The sequence below is a fragment of the Salminus brasiliensis genome, chromosome 8 (assembly GCF_030463535.1).
Source record: "Salminus brasiliensis chromosome 8, fSalBra1.hap2, whole genome shotgun sequence".
In the NCBI taxonomy this organism is placed as follows: domain Eukaryota; kingdom Metazoa; phylum Chordata; class Actinopteri; order Characiformes; family Bryconidae; genus Salminus; species Salminus brasiliensis.
In genome coordinates, this window is record NC_132885.1 from 15,430,900 (window position 1) to 15,446,806 (window position 15,907).

A 15,907-nucleotide genomic window follows, 5' to 3' on the forward strand; every position below is an offset into this window, starting at 1 on the left:
CAGCTAAATTCCTATAGTAGTTATCATAGATCACTTCTTTTATTAGACTTCTAATAGAAAAACTACCAAGTAGAATATTTGTATATTCAGCTAGTGTTGTCTGTGAAGCCAAAAGAAAGTATTTGATATGTATTGTCCTCATATATAGATATTTTGAGGACAATACACATCCAATCCTGTCTATTGGCTTCACAGTACCAAATGCAGTTTAATCTGAATAAGTCATCAAACTTGCCAAGCCCACAAAAAGTTAAAAATGTGTTTAATATTATTATTTTCTTACAGAAAAAAGGGCTTAAATGACACTGCAGTTTTTGATCTGTTGTGTTGCACCAATGACGGGCATGTTTCAAGTGAAATACAGACACAAAGCTTTGTGCACAGTGCCCTCTTCTGCTGGAAAAGACAACCTACAAATGGTCCTTATTGCCAGTAAAAAAAAAGGCACTCTTAGTTTTAACAGAACTACATATGGAATTATTAAATATAACATTCTTCATATTAAAAAAGAGCTTCCAATTGATCAATTCATGTAACAAACTACACAAATGTGTCATGAGCATGTGAACATAAAGTTCATTGGGCTCAGAAAGTTACAGTGTTTCATATAAAACCAACTCAATTCATATAAAACCAAGAAACATCAGATGTCTTAATCACGAAAATGTTTGGCCAGGAGGGTGAAAATATCCTAAATATACCTACAGTCTGGAATTTAAACAGGACTCGTATCAGGGAATCATTTCTAGTGCATATGGGAAAAGAGAAATTGCACTTAGTGAAATCTGGACTTATAAATACTCTTATAAAGTCTTTGGTGCATTCAAATGTCCATGGTTCTTGAGATGAGAACATTTTAAAGGCCTCTGTTCTGGTCATGATAAGGTTTTGTTCTGAAGGAACGGTAACAGCCCTTCCAGCAACACAAAGGAAGAAGAAAAAGAAAAGTTGGGAATCAGATTGATTGTTCAGAAATCTTCACTTTGTGCTTCCCTGTCCATTTTCAGCATCCTTCCGGAAGGTGCTCTGTCGTCTTTTGTGTGGTGTGTGTGTACTGTATGCATACTACTTCCAGCAGCAGTAACTTCACATATAAAAATAAATTAAAACTCTCTGGTTCTGCCGTTCAGCAACTATTGTGTGAAGTGTGTGTGTGTCTCGCTGGCACGTCCTCTCAGGTAAAGAGCCACAGTTGGTATCGGTCTGCTGAGTTGCAGGTGACAAGAGAGGGGTTTTCATAGCGAGCGCTGAGACATAACTTCCAGGCCACGTTATAAAACAGCTGATCCTATAGCGCCAAACAGAGAAAGAGAGAGAGGCAATTAGCAGCAGCAGCATACTGGAAACCAGTATGAAAGTCAATATCAGAAAAACATCTCACAGACATACAAGAAAAGACAAGCTTTTCTTACATACTTGATGTAGAGTGGGACTTTTCTTGATAATTCATATATTAGACTCAAGCTTATGAAAGTCCATTAAAGTATGAGAATAGATCTACAGTCTAACTGTAGGAGTTTATACAAGAACACCATCTTAATGTAAAAAAATTAAAATGTACTAGAACATACAACATGATACTACAGAAGTACTTTGCATTACTATAAGAGAGTGCTACAGGAATGTTGCAGGATCATCTAAAATAATACTTTTTTCTATGGTCACCCTCTCCAAAATTCCAAATTCAATGGAAGTCAACATATTACATATTTTATCCCAAGTCATTTTGAAGCATAACTTATTTAATGATACCTTTTTCTATATCAAATTTTTACCTTTTCCCCCCCAGTTTGGTACTGCCAATTAACCCACCCATATTTAACTCCTCCTAGCCCCCGCCTCTTTTCAACCTGCCACAGATGTAGCACTGCTGGACAGCCAGCATGCTCGGGGGAAAGTGCTGGGTCTGCAATGGCCAACATCACTTGAGAGTGATGAAGACAGAGGGTGCCATCTACACACCCATAGAGAGAGCACGGCCCATCGTGGCCTCTCTAATCAACAGTTTCTAGCAGTGCTACACAATTCTGTATTTCCCTCCCTCCTGATATCTTTTTTTGCATGTCACACCTAATGGATATTATTTATCAAATTTAGAGAAGTGGTGAATCTTCCCCGGAAGTGGTCGGACTACTTGAATTCCTGCACTCGTTTCAGACTCGTTCATGCAATCACAAAAGAACACAAAAAGACCTGTAGGGCTTTATTTCCCTTGGATAAGGTCAGTGTTCATCATTCCACCATTAAAAATACAATGGCATGCTTAGGAAAATGCAAGCAGGAAAAACACTGCTAAAACCCAAAAACCAATCTAAACCTTTTGAAGGGGTCTCATTACATCTGGCATTAAGCAAAAATAGTATGATATTCTTATTGTGGAAAGCGTCAAACATGGTGGTGGTAGTGTGATGGTGTGGTGATGCTCTGCTGTTTCCATGATCTGAACTAAGCTTGAGCTTCAGTCATGAAACAATGACAGTGCAAAGAGTAGCTGCTAAAGGTGGCATAAGTTATATGAGGGTCTAAAACCACTACGTGTGACAAATATGTAAAAACAGATAAAATAGTGGTGAAATAGTAGATGAAAAGGGCAAACAATTCACAGAACTATACATTTTTTCTGTAAATGATCATTTCGAAAAAAATAAAAAAAAAATAAAAAAATAAAAGCATTGTCACCATCATGGGTGTTAGTTGAAAGAGTAAAACAACTACCGTTTAGCTGCTATTGCTATTTACTATGAACCTTTTAACTAGTGCAAGTGTCAACAGAACTATGATCTATTACGGGAGCACTGCTAGCGTGTTAATGCAAGTGTCAATCATTTTTCACCATTGGACTGTGTCTAATGCCGGGGTCAGACTACATGAATTCAGCCCAATTTTGACACCGCTCACACTCCCAACCTAACCAATCATGAGTATTGTTTTATGCTAAATAAAACAGGATATGTTTATTTAATATGGCAAACAACGGACCTTGAAGTGCTGTGCTGGTCTGACTTATACCTAGAAGCACCGAACTCCAGCCATTTGACCGCTCTTGACTACCAATGCATTGTCTTGGTTTTACCTAGAGCGCCTAGACCAAAAACTTTTCGAAACTGACGACAGTTTTCCAAAACCACTTTCCTCACACTTATTCTCTTTTACACCAAACCTTAAACCTATGATGTTACATCAAGTTCTCTTTGAAGGATAGACAGCCCATACTGTGCTCTTCGTGACACCCAAGAATGGGTCCACAATTGTATTTTCTTTGTATCGTTTTTCTTTTCTGAGCACAGAATCACCAGCATCTCACAGAGCTCCTGCAACCATGACTGACAGTTACTTGACCCTGCTTCCTGAGCACCTACAAACTCAAGCAAGGACCTGTGTGATGTTTGGTCGGGGTCAAACATGTGGTGTTGTCACTCTGCCGATCAAGATATGGAATTAATTGATCTAATCTTTTGTCTAATCTAATCTGACATTGTGTATTTTGTTTAGTTTGAGCTTAGCATCAGGTTCCATGTTCCCGGCAATGTTCTTAGACATGTTTTGGGCAGGGTTCTGAAGCAAACTATTACAGAAAAGATTTTGCTTTAAATCCAACTGGTGGGGCACTGCCATAAAAAAACCCTCATCACTGAAATGGTATTTTTAGAGGTGAAGAAATTCCTAAAATTGTAATTTGTCATTAAATGTTACCATACATATATGACTGCAACAATATACTGTGCTCATGTGTACAGCTATTAGGAGAGATGTACCCCTCTCATTCTGAGAATGTAGCAGTGTAATAAGTCTTGTAGAGTAGTAAACACTGTAAGGCTTAGCAGCCCTTAAAACTTTCAATACCTCCCGCAGCTCCCATTTCTGTTCAGCTCCAGCGAAGGTGTTGTGGCCTTTATATTGACATTCTTCTAGTTTTACTGCCCCATCCTTCCCATGTAGGCAAAGCTCCTTCTGGATGTTGTGTCTTATTTCATGGTGCGTTGAATATTCAAAATACTGTGAGAGATTTTGAGAGGGTAAAAAAAAGGACATAGCATACAATGGTTGAGTGACAAGAGTTTACCTCATATTATATTCCTTACCCCCAATCAGCCATAACATTAGCACCATTTTATTAAGGAGGTTCCCCTTGTGCAGCAACAACAGATCTGAGCATTCGATGCATGGACTCCACAAGACTTTTGAAGGTGTGTTGTAAAAAGTGCCCAAAACCCAGGGTTTTGGACCCTTGTGTCGTTAACCCTCTCTGCTCCCTGGGGGCCACAGTGACTGGCCGCCCCAGGCATGTGTGCCAACACACACATACACTAGTGTAGTGTGTGTTCACTGCACTGCCCGGTGTCCAAACACAAATGGTGAATATGGTTGTCTTGTTTTGGTATTTGGCACAAAGATGTTAACAGCAGAGCCCTTAAGTCATTTAAGTTGTGAGGTGGGGCCCCCATGGATTACTTCAATAAGTCTTAGGTGCCCATGGCCTGGTCACTGGTTCATCTGTGTTGGAGATGCTTTGACCCAGTCTTCTAGCCATCCCAATTTGGCCCTCATTAAAGTGGCTCTAATCCTTAAAGGACCTTCAAGAACCGACTAATATATCCCATCCCTTGACAGATCCCACGGTAGATGAAGATAATCAATATTTTTACTTTACCTGTCAGAGGTGCTAATGTTGAGGCTGATCGGTGCACATTGCACATAGGTCTGGATATATTTGGACATATACTGTCTATCTCCAGACTAAAAATACCCATCCCTTTATTTAGAGGTAACTTAAAAAGCAGGGAATGACTCAACTATGTTTCAAGTGGTTAAAGTGTGAATACCCAATAACTATTTTACACAATGCTTACTGTCACAGAGAACTAACTGGTCACAGAGAGCTAACTGTTGGTACCTGGTTGCCACCCATGCCATGGCACGGGTACATGATGAGGGTCTTGCCTCCTTCATTGTTCTCTCCAGCATCCAGACATGAGTCCTTCCCTATATTCTTGATCTGAAGAGAAAAGTAAAAGTGTTCACAGGCAGAACAATAAGGTCCCAGCAGTTTAAACATGAAGCCATGATTTCTCTAAGACCCTCTGCAGGGAGGGAGGCATAGCGGGGAACCACAGTGGCCAGACAACATTCTGTGGTCTGGAAGGGTGGAAGGGGGAGGAAGACAAAAAAGGAGTAGGAAACGAGAGAAGGGAAAAAAGAACAAAAATGAGAGTAGAATAAAAGAATGGGGGGGGGGGGTAGAAATAGAGAATGAAATGGAGAGACAGTGTGTGAGAGAGAGACACAAGAGGAGACTAAAAATTAAATAAATAAAAATCACCAAAAAGATGGAAAGAATGAGCAAAGTGAAAAATGAGACAGGTTGAGAGAGTAATAGAGGAATTCACAACACTATGCACACACACAGACACACACACACACACACACACACACACACACACACACACACTTACTGCGCCAAACTGCAGTGGGTTGAGATCAGGCATGAAGACCTCAGGATACACGTTCTTCAAATACCAGGAGAAGCTTTTACACTGTAGCCTCTCCCGGAGGTCTAAGCGCTTGGAGACGTCTCCGAAGGATCTCTGTGAAAACAGCCCCAGACTGCCATTAACCAGGAGGGCGAGAGTGGTGGACGGGGGTGTGGGCGCTCATGTCAGAAGCAGCCTTTGAACCAGGAGGAGCTCATCTATTCCGGCTGCCCACAGGCCAAATGTGGAATCGCTTTTAAAAAGTCTTTCCTCTCAGGTTATGGACTTGGCTACATATTGTGAATGGGGTAAGGGATTTCTGTGGTTGGGGCCATGAAAGAGCAGTATGTCTTGGCTTGGCTTCAGGTTGGGAATCTGGCAAGGTGCCTTTAAAACCAACTCAACGTTGCTAAATGACCAAGCATTTTTCCACAGCAAATATGCAGCCACAATTTTGAATAAAGACAGAACAAAAGGCAAGTGATTGCTTAACAAGTGCATTAGGACAAAAACAATATTACAAAAACTAAACTAATCAAGTCTTATTAAGTAAATATCCAGAATTCACCAAGTATTAGGTTGCACATTATATCTATCTATGCCATCAATACCTTTAAATATTTGGGACTTTCCTGGTTAAATAAGGGGCAGACAAATAAACATGAAGTAATAAAATTAAATACTGTATACACAGTATTACCTTTCATTCTGCATGCTTAGTAAAAGCTCTCAGGGTAACTACAGACCAAAAGAATTTGTGAGCGATTAAATGAAGGGGCTCAAAACTCTACAACCACCCTTCCCTCTCTCTGGCCTGAGGGACATATTAATGACAGTCAGACGAAAGCACTGCTGGGAAAATGTCCTACACCACACTGTTTCAGGCAATCATTGCTACAACATTCCAGAGAGGCAGTGCTCAGCAACCACCAAGACTTGGTGTTAAGCATGCAGTGTGAACCAATATACTTAATAAATAACTCAGCATCAGCTCAGTTCAGATCAGACAGGCACAAACAATGTAGGCTTGAGTGGCCTAACAGAGGGTGGACTCAAAATAGTGTTCTTTTGGAGGATCTCTCTTCAGACTTTCATTGTGTTTCATACCATTTCAGCTCAAAACCAGTCATAATGAAAACACTATAAGTCTGAAACACAGCAATACAACCAAGAAGAATAACGAGCATAAAAAGCAAGCTAAGCATGCCTTTCTCTATTTGTCCGCAGTTATTCACACAAATGTTATGGGCCTTTAAGGCACACAATTAATTCAGTTTTTTTTTTTTTTAAGATCTATGCTGCCTCATTGAAAATCACTTTTAGTCTACATGTTGGCCTAACCCGTGTCTGGAAAACTCATCCTAAATACACACATTCATTTCACAGCCAGAGTTTTATGAGCAGTTTTAGGCTGGCCTCTAGTAGTTATTCAAATAATAACATAGCTATATAAACAAGAGCATTAAAGCCAATGTTTTGCTTCCAATAACAGCAGCTTACACTTGCAGAAGGTTAGCACAATTAATTATTACTGGAGTTTAAAATCTCAAAACAGCCCTATATTCACAGCTGATGATATGAGCATTAATAAAAATGCTAATAGAAAGGAACTACTGAAAGATCCTTCAGTATTGTGAATTGACCTAGACAAACTTTACTGTTCCTGAGTTTCAATTCAACTCTGGGAGTGTGCTGGTTGTAGACACTGGTGCATGGCTAATGGCAACTGGAAACAGGACTAAACGCTTAGAAACACAGCTTTACCTCTTTAGCCATCTGTGCGGCCTGCTGGTTCCTGCGGTAGAAAATCTCTTTATAGTCGTCCATCCAGACCTCAGCCAGTCGCACCTGGTTGCGGGCAATCACCTGCGTGCCCTTGGGGAAGGTGTGAGGGCTCTTGGTGCGAAACACATGGCCCACGATAGAACAGGGAATGATCTCCAGCTGACCCCCACACTGCCACACCTGCAGATAGAGCAGAAAAAGAAGGAACCCATCAAGAATATTTGGGATGCTATTGAAAACACTTTAAATTTTTGAACAATGAAGTGAAGACAGAGGTTTTCTCATTGGTATTTAAAAAATGCCAGGGAATTCCCAAACATTTCAGCTTTGAATCTGCAGAACTACGAGTGGAATCATTACAATTAGCAGTACATTTATCCATTATGTTGCTTTGTTGGATTTGGAGCCATAGCACATGCTATACGTCACAATTCACAAAAAGCTCGTCACAAAAAGTTCACAATTCCTCTTTCATGCATCACACCAAAGTAACTGGTTTAACTAGGTTGAGGTCATGTCATTTAATTTAAAACACTACATAAGTTGGGTTCCTTGGGTCGCTCCTGCTGTACTTTATGGGTCATTATCCATCTCTACTATGAAGAACCATCAGTTTTGCAGCATTTAACAAAATCGGAGCAGAAAGTATAGCTCTATATACTTCAGCATTCCTCCTGGTACTTCTATCAGAAACACCAGTAGCCCAGTTACAGTTACCCACTGGCAACAATAAAAGTACCTTCACAATGTTTGACAGGATTATACTGAATGCTTTTTATACTGATTTGTCTTGCTTTTTGTTGTCTTTCAGCCTAACAGATGCAAATTATAAGAACTAGGGAATAAAGCACACCTGGCCATGAAACCAACAGGTTCTCAGTCAACTGTCTAATAATAATAATAATAATAATAATAATAATAATAATATGGGGACTATGATAAAACTCCTAAATGGTTAATGCAATATTATTGTCAAACCTCTTGAATTAAAGCTGGAAGTCTACACTTTATCTACATGTTTCATTTCAAACTCATTATGGTGGTGTACAAAAGCATAATTGCATATTGTGTATACTGTACTTTGGCAATGAACTACAATATTATTTTATTCATTTTTTACTGCATTTGTAACCCTGTACAAATAAGTGTCACATTAATGTGTAATGATCATCAGATGTGATAATGACATTCTACATTTCATAAATTATTAACTGAAATGACCCGCTCTCTGTTAAAAACAACAGACAACATCACAGCAGATTGTAAACGTCTCTCTCTTACCCTGAAAGACATTTCAATATTCTCTCCTCCCCAGATCTCCATCTCCTCGTCATAGCTCCCAATGTGGTAGAAATAATCTTTAGAGATGGAAAACAGCCCTCCAGCAAATGCTGGTGTTCTGCACAGTACAGAAAGAGACTATATTAAAAAGGCTCATTTATATAAGTTTAAACATAAGCAACCTTTTACTAAATGGCATTTGTAAAAGTTCTAAACCATAAACAAGAGAAGACATAAGACAAAATATTATGCAAGACCGGTATAGTATCTATACAGTATCTTTCCTTATAGTATCTTACTTGATGGGGTAGGTCTCGTCTTTGCGTCTCTGTTTTTCGTGATCGGGCAGACTCTCCCAGCCAAAAGACAAGCCCCAGTCAAAGTTGCCCCGGTTATGATTCTGCCCATACGGCGAAGGCTTCATGAACTCAAATGTGTTCAGGTCGATGGTGGTGATGTCTGGGCTCACCACTGCTGTGAAGTTCTCTGCTATTCTGGCCAGCAAAGGCTCCAGCCACCCATGGAAACATTCACCTACACAAACAGAGCATGTTAAAAAATAAATAGGACTAGAGCTGACTAGAGGTGTAGAGCTGAACTGATTACTTTAATTACTCAATTACTGGTTGTAAAAATAATCGATTACAATTTACTGCTTCGATGAACCATCAATGATTAAATGGCAATGCAGAATGTAATCCAACTCTGCAGATCACTTTCTTACAGTAAGAAATGGCACCTCATGGGTGTGTAAGTATTTAACCCTGTGGGGTGGAAGCTTGGGGTTTACAAGAATGAAAACTGCGTTTTTGTTAGGACAATAGCTTTCATTTGTGTACATGCTTCCATGGGACAGGGGTCATTTCTTTCTTAGTAACGTTTGTCATATTGGCAAATCCATACCACTATAAATAAATAGCCTCCTTTCACCTTGTTCTACAGTGGTCAGGACCCCACAGCACCATTGCAGAGCAGGTATAAATTGGGTGGTGGGTCATTCTCAGCACTGCAGTGATGAAGGACTAGCATTCATGAAGGACTAGAGGATGACCAACACAAACTGTGCAGCAACAGACAAGCTTCTATCTCTGATCTATTGGCAACAGCCGAAGCAGTGGGTGAAGCCACACCGCAAAACAATCACTGACCACAGCTGAGATGGCTGTTTGTTTTGATCGAGTATGAGCCCTGCAGTGGTGTGTGGCTGAACATGCTGGAAACTACAGTATGGGAGTGGATCAGTGTGTGAACTGCAGTGTGACCTTGAGAGCCCTAAGCTCACGTTGACTCAGACATCTGCACTCACAGTGGGCGTCCAAGAAGGTGAGCGTGTCGCCAGTGGCAACGGAAGCTCCCAGCAGACGAGCAGTGATGAGGCCTTTCCTCTCGAGCTGTCGCACTACACGCACAATGTGTAGCTGCTTTAGGTATTCGTCCAACTCTTCCTTCAGTCGCCCTGTAGTAAAGGATATATCATTTTAGAAGTCAAGGACACCCTGTGTTACTATTCTTAGATACACTACATAGACAAAAGTATTGGGACACACACACACACACACACACATCTGACACAGATGTGCAAATGCACACACACAGCTTGTGTTGTCCCTGTAGACAAATACTAAGGACAGGACACTCTGGAGCAGATAAACATGAGCCTATTGGCACCATGCCTAATGCCAGGCATGGCCTAGAGGTGTACAACCCCCCCAAGCATTGATCTGTGGAGCAGTGGAATTGTTTTCTCTAGAATTATGGTGACACAAATCTGGTATTAGTAGGGGGAGTTGGGAATGAGGTGGGGTGAGCATCCAACATTCTGACCCCCCTGATGCTCCTGTCACTAAACGCAATTAAATCTTTACAGCAATGCTCCAAAATCTAGCAGAAAGCCTTCACTCTCTCTGTGGTAATCTGCCAGGCCCTGTCTGTGCTCTCCCTGAGTCTTTAGCCTAAGGATTACTTTTAGGACTATATCTTGTCACTGGGGTTCCTTTCAGGTGATTGAGAGAAGCCTACAGAGTGCAAGGCTCAAGGCATCGGTCTCCAGCTAAACACCCCCATGGCCACTGCTCCCTGAAGAAGAACTTTCACAAGCGGTTCTACTTTCTGCTCTACAGCCCTTCATGAGCAAGGGCCCCAAGATTGTCTCCAAAGCCCAGCTGGAGGGCTGCGCAGTGAGCCACCTGACTGAAAGCAGAATTCAGTGAAACACCAGGGTGGTCTGCAGGCCTGGGACTCTGAAGACTAGTTACCGTCTGTGCTGGCGTCATCCACCAGGATGACCTCCTTGAGAAGCAGAGCAGGAGAGCTGTGGAGTACGCTGTAGACCGTCCGCAATAACGTGCTCCATGCCTCGTTGTGGAAGACGATGATCACACTTGTGGTCGGCAAGGGCGGGCAGCGCCGGAATGTCTGCTCTATACATCTGGGGAGAGAGAAAGAGACATGGAACATTGTTGATGAGAGATGGAGCAAGCGAGATCCCTGCCATTCTTCCACAGCCATAAATGCTAGCCATTCAACCATAAGGTCAACGCAGCCGTGAAAAACCTGTGGTGCAGTGGATGACCAACGTGCTTGAAGACAGAGAAGAACAATAAAATTGGGCTTGGTGCTCTGTGAATCGCCCAGTCTAAATAACGAGGACAGGACCAGACTCGTTTAATTAGCCAAATAAAACTCAACCTCTTCCACCTCTCGTCTTTCTCTCTTCAATCAGCCACATTAACTGGGCAGACATGCCGAAACAATGTCTCAGGAAATAGTCCGTCTGTGGTTTTTCAGAGCAGTATTATGTAACAGTAGCAGCCAAAGCTACATGGTATGTTTGGATTTCAGTTTCTCCATCTGCTGAAAATATGTATTTTATCCTTTCTGTTTAAATGGTGGTCCTTCCACACTTTTTTGGGGGGTTAGGTTTGTCATGATTAGAATGAGATTTGATAGCCACCTCAAATTACATCACTGCACCACTAGATGGCGATGCACTTTTAAGTCGACCACTAATCACATGGTCTTACATAGTGCTCGACTGACTTACAAATTTATACACAAGCCAAGTGGAATATGCAGTGTTTCCAAATCAAATCAAAATCAGACTAAATAAGCCTAGTTTTCTATTAAAACCAGACAGATGCCAGATGTGACATTATAAACTAATTGAAGTGTAGCATTTCCATTTAGTAGGTTATTTTGCATCCCCTCTGGTTATTTGGTTTAGTATTGCTCATGAGGAGATGATTTAGCTGAATGTTAGGCATTTTTCACTTCATAACAAACTGTGGTCCCTCACTGGCTATTTGTAGCTTTAGTATAGCTCATAAAGGGACGCTTTGAGTGTAACTTTCTCCGACACTTAAAAATCACTCATGACAGTGTGCATCACAGTAATTAAAACTAAGGCCACAAAGCTATTTAAACACTGGTATACAGAAGTTCAATAAGTTCATTAGTGCTTAAAGTGATTGTCTGACAAAACAAAAACAGAGATTTTCACAATTACTTTAAATGTACTTAATTAGGACATGTTTAGTCTCTGAGCTTTGTTTCTTTAATTTCATAGTAGCTAGAGTCTGATGGAGCGGACGCTGGTAACAAGTAACACATGTTTATAGTTCACCAACTGTACAAACTTGCCTAAAGCATCCATTTGTTGATTGTCAAGTTGTTAAGCAATCTCAAATTGGACTGGCTCATGTGCTTTCGGACAAGGCAGGACACTCTTATACCACAATGGGCACTATAATTGCCTAAATATGATACTATATAATATTATATATATATAATATGATATGATATATATGCTACTACTGTTTTAAGTATGTGATGTACATTTCTCCATTTGTACACAACAGTGCCACAAGGGTCATTGAAAAATAATATAAGCATGATTTTTTTTTTGTCAAATTACGGCTTTGTATCTTGCTGATATTGGGCTACATACTCTGGAGGTCTGGTATCCGGGCCAAGGTCTCTGCTGAGTGAGATGCGGTCACTAGCGAACAGGTTAAAGCAGTGTTTCTCCTCTCCTTGCTCCTTCTCTTTCTGCTCCTCTGGGCTCAGGTTCTCCGTGTGAAAGGGCTTTCCCGAGGCCCCCGGGGCGCTTGGGTTTTGCGGGGGTCTTTCCAGCGCAGGTCTCAGCTCAGCAGCCGTGTAGTAGCCGGACAGACACGGCTGGCTGCCCCCGCTCTCCTGCTGCCTGACAGGGGCCCTAATCTGCATCTTTGGCATGGCATCCCTGAAGTTATTCACCGCCCCCATTACCATGCCCAGCACGGCGTCCCGTTTCCCCACGATCCCCTTCAGCCACGGCTCCTCCTCCTGCGGGCCCTGACTGACCACCTCTCTCTGCATCAGGAACAAAAACGTCACAAACACCAGGGCCACCATGGCAAGCTTCCATGGATGCAAGCGCCTGCGCAGCAGCCTGCGGAGCACAGTCATCCTTCTGTGGTGGGAAAGAACACAGAGGCGTGTGTGTGTGTGTGTGTTTAAACTGTTGCAGATAAAGCTTCACCTGACACACACCCTGTGAGTAACATCCCTGACTGAAGAACCTGTAACAAGAAAAAAAAAAAGAAAAAAGAAAGAAAAGGAAGAAAGAAGGAAGAAAAGCAATGACAAATATGATCTTCACTGTAATCACAACCTTAAAGCCACTACTCAATTACAGCTCTAAGAACATTGTAATCTCCAAAGCAAACCCAATTTAAACACTTCTGAGTGGAAGCTTCGGAGAGGAAAAACCTTATACTCAGTTTACTCCCGGTTCCAACAGCTAGGTTATCCAATATAAACATTTTCATTGATATTTAAGAGCTTTTTAGGGTGGCTGGGAAATGATTCTCTAGGAGAGAAAATGTTTTCACGAGCACATTGTGTTTTTTATGCATCCTCTAGGAATTTGCCATGAAGGTTACTCACTTCCCAAAATTACAACATGTCAATTTAACCAGTGGAAAAATCTATTCACAATAACATTTGAGATCCTGGAGGTCTCTGTACTTTGCGAAGCATATGGTAGTCTATATTAAATCAGTGCAGTGATTTAAACCGACGTTGTCAGGCTTGGAGCTCAGAACAAAGTCTGAGACTTTCAGCAGAGGGGCAGCTGAGACCTCCAACTTGTCAGCATTAGCCAGAAGGGTCAGCATGAGACACTCCGGCACTGCCATGCCAAAGACTTACCCGCACTACTGTCGAAACGTGCTGTGTGCCAGTACAAACATGACTAATCCAGAATTTCATCGAGCTAAAGCCCCAAGTGTTATTCCAAGCAGAAGTCCGACTGACCCAGAACCTGGGACGAAACGTCCACGAAAAGTCCCACAGTGGGCTTCAGGTAATCTCGACTCACTACTTCCGTCTCGTTGGATCCAGGTGCGCTACTCTCAGGTAGAGGGTGGAAACAAACTCCTGCCACGCATGCGCATTAGACGCCGCCCGCAGCAACCCATCCATGCCAAGTCGTCCCTGCAGTGTGTAGCCTTGTGAGTGAAACCACTAAAGCATCGTATCGGAATTAATATGAGAATCCTAATGTTAAACCTAAAAAATAGGGACGAAGGAAGAAATAAAGACACAAAAAAAAGACAAGAAAAAAAAAACACTTTAAAAATTAGACTAAATTATTCGTGGCTCTCGGGGACTTTCCCATAGTGGACACGGGGACTGTGTTACAGACGTCAGTCAGCGGCAGTGTGAGCTAACAGGAGTGCAGAGTAAAGTTAAACTGAGGCGCTTTCACTCACTGAAAGCTGCCGCCGCTGCTGCTGCTGCCGCCGCCGCTGGGAAACAGACAGCAGTCCTTTTTTTAACGCCCTTATTCCGACTTCTACGACACGATTGGCTACCGGCTCATATTCACAAGCAGTGCCACCGCTGTATGAAGCCCTAGCCAATAACAGAGCAGAACTCGGGTGAAACTAACCAATCATAGCTCAGAAGGCGGGGCTTGTCTGAAAACGGGTGGGGGAAAAAACTCATTCAGGCTCCCTCAAACTAGCGGTGAGAAATCTTAATGAATGTAAAGTGGGGAACTACGAACAATACAAACACTTAAACACACACACACACACACACACACACACTGCCACAACACCTAGAACATGAGGTTTAACGACCCCCAAACCAGTGAAACGGTCACCTTTATTCACTAACAACACGCGAACTGTAGAAACACTTGGTCGTTAGCAGCTCTCTCACGGAGGTCCGAATCTCTTAGCAACCGCGATGACTGACATTCTCAACGACAACAAAGTGAAAAGGGTAAAAACACTAAAGCGAGACTTCAACCCTTCACACTTCACCCTAAACGCGACATAAACCATGACAAGAAACTTACCGTCACACTCGCTAAAGTTTCTTTTAATCCACCATGGTGGCGTTTGCCGTGTCACCGTGCACACGGAACTCATGAAGTGTTGGTCGCTTGCGGGGGTAAAGGCAAGAACGCGGACACGATGGCCATCAGAGAGAGAAAGAGCAGCGGGGTGGCTTTGAATCCTCAGCTACAGGCGAACATCGTTTGCCAAGAAGGGGTGCTAGCCTCAAATCTACCGTGACTCCCCCCTCAGCCTTTACTGGCTTTTCACTGAGCAAGCAGAGTTGGGGAGGTGCAGCTGATGCGCAATTAAGAAAGTAGTAACACGCTGGTCCTCTCTGAACAAACGTGCCATGAAAACTGATGTTATTTTTGTTCTCTGAATGAAAGCAAAAAGATGCTGAAATAACTCAGCTACAGATCACAGACTACACCGTGGAACACCCGCCAAACACAGAGCTTTTCGCCCACACAAGAAGCTCTAAAAGCTGAATGAAAAGTGGATGCCTCGGGATCCAAAGAAGAGGTTAGTGTCTCCTAAAGTAACAGACCATAAATACATACATGAACAAATTAGATCACTGTGGTCTGTGCCAAAGTTAGGGCACCTAACATGGTCTACACACCCTTTCTCCACTCTACTTTGCAGAAGGCCTCTAGTTCTGAGATATTCTTGGGTCGTTTTGAATGCACAGCTTGTTTAAGGTCTATGATATTCCAGTCAGGGGCCTGTAAGCTATCCCAAAAGCTTCCGCTTGTGTCTCTTCAGGTAGTCTCTGGTGGTTTTCAGGTATATTTTGCAGTTTCATTCTGTAGTAGGATGCAAGAGAATGTAGAAAGTTTGGAAATTTGATGTAGCACTGATTCCTCCACCTTAAGGAATCTGAGATATTATAGAGATTATATATATATATATATATATATATATATATATAAATAATGCACCATGTGCACTCTTTTTTTTTTACATTATTTGGATCTGTCAGTTGTTCGTACCTTTGTGTCAAAATGTCAAGAAGAACAGACCAATAGAAATGCTGCAAAA

General features: G+C 42.0%; 1 protein-coding gene across 2 annotated transcripts; it reads right to left on the reverse strand.

Moving 5' to 3' along the window:
- Positions 1-245: 245 nt before the first annotated feature.
- Positions 246-15,015, reverse strand: galnt3 (UDP-N-acetyl-alpha-D-galactosamine:polypeptide N-acetylgalactosaminyltransferase 3 (GalNAc-T3)). Of its 2 annotated transcripts, none has more exons than XM_072685100.1 (11): positions 14,884-15,015; positions 12,484-13,096; positions 10,793-10,965; positions 9,844-9,993; positions 8,837-9,071; positions 8,538-8,655; positions 7,236-7,436; positions 5,454-5,585; positions 4,895-4,996; positions 3,844-3,996; positions 246-1,288 (listed from the first exon to the last, which is right to left on the reverse strand). In XM_072685100.1, the coding sequence occupies exons 2-11, from the start codon at positions 12,981-12,983 to the stop codon at positions 1,175-1,177; spliced, it is 1,878 nt and encodes a 625-aa protein (XP_072541201.1). In that variant the 5' UTR covers positions 12,984-13,096; positions 14,884-15,015; the 3' UTR covers positions 246-1,174. The 2 variants fall into 2 exon arrangements, with proteins under 2 accessions (XP_072541201.1, XP_072541200.1); XM_072685099.1 differs by lacking the exon at positions 14,884-15,015 and adding an exon at positions 13,728-14,311.
- Positions 15,016-15,907: the final 892 nt, after the last annotated feature.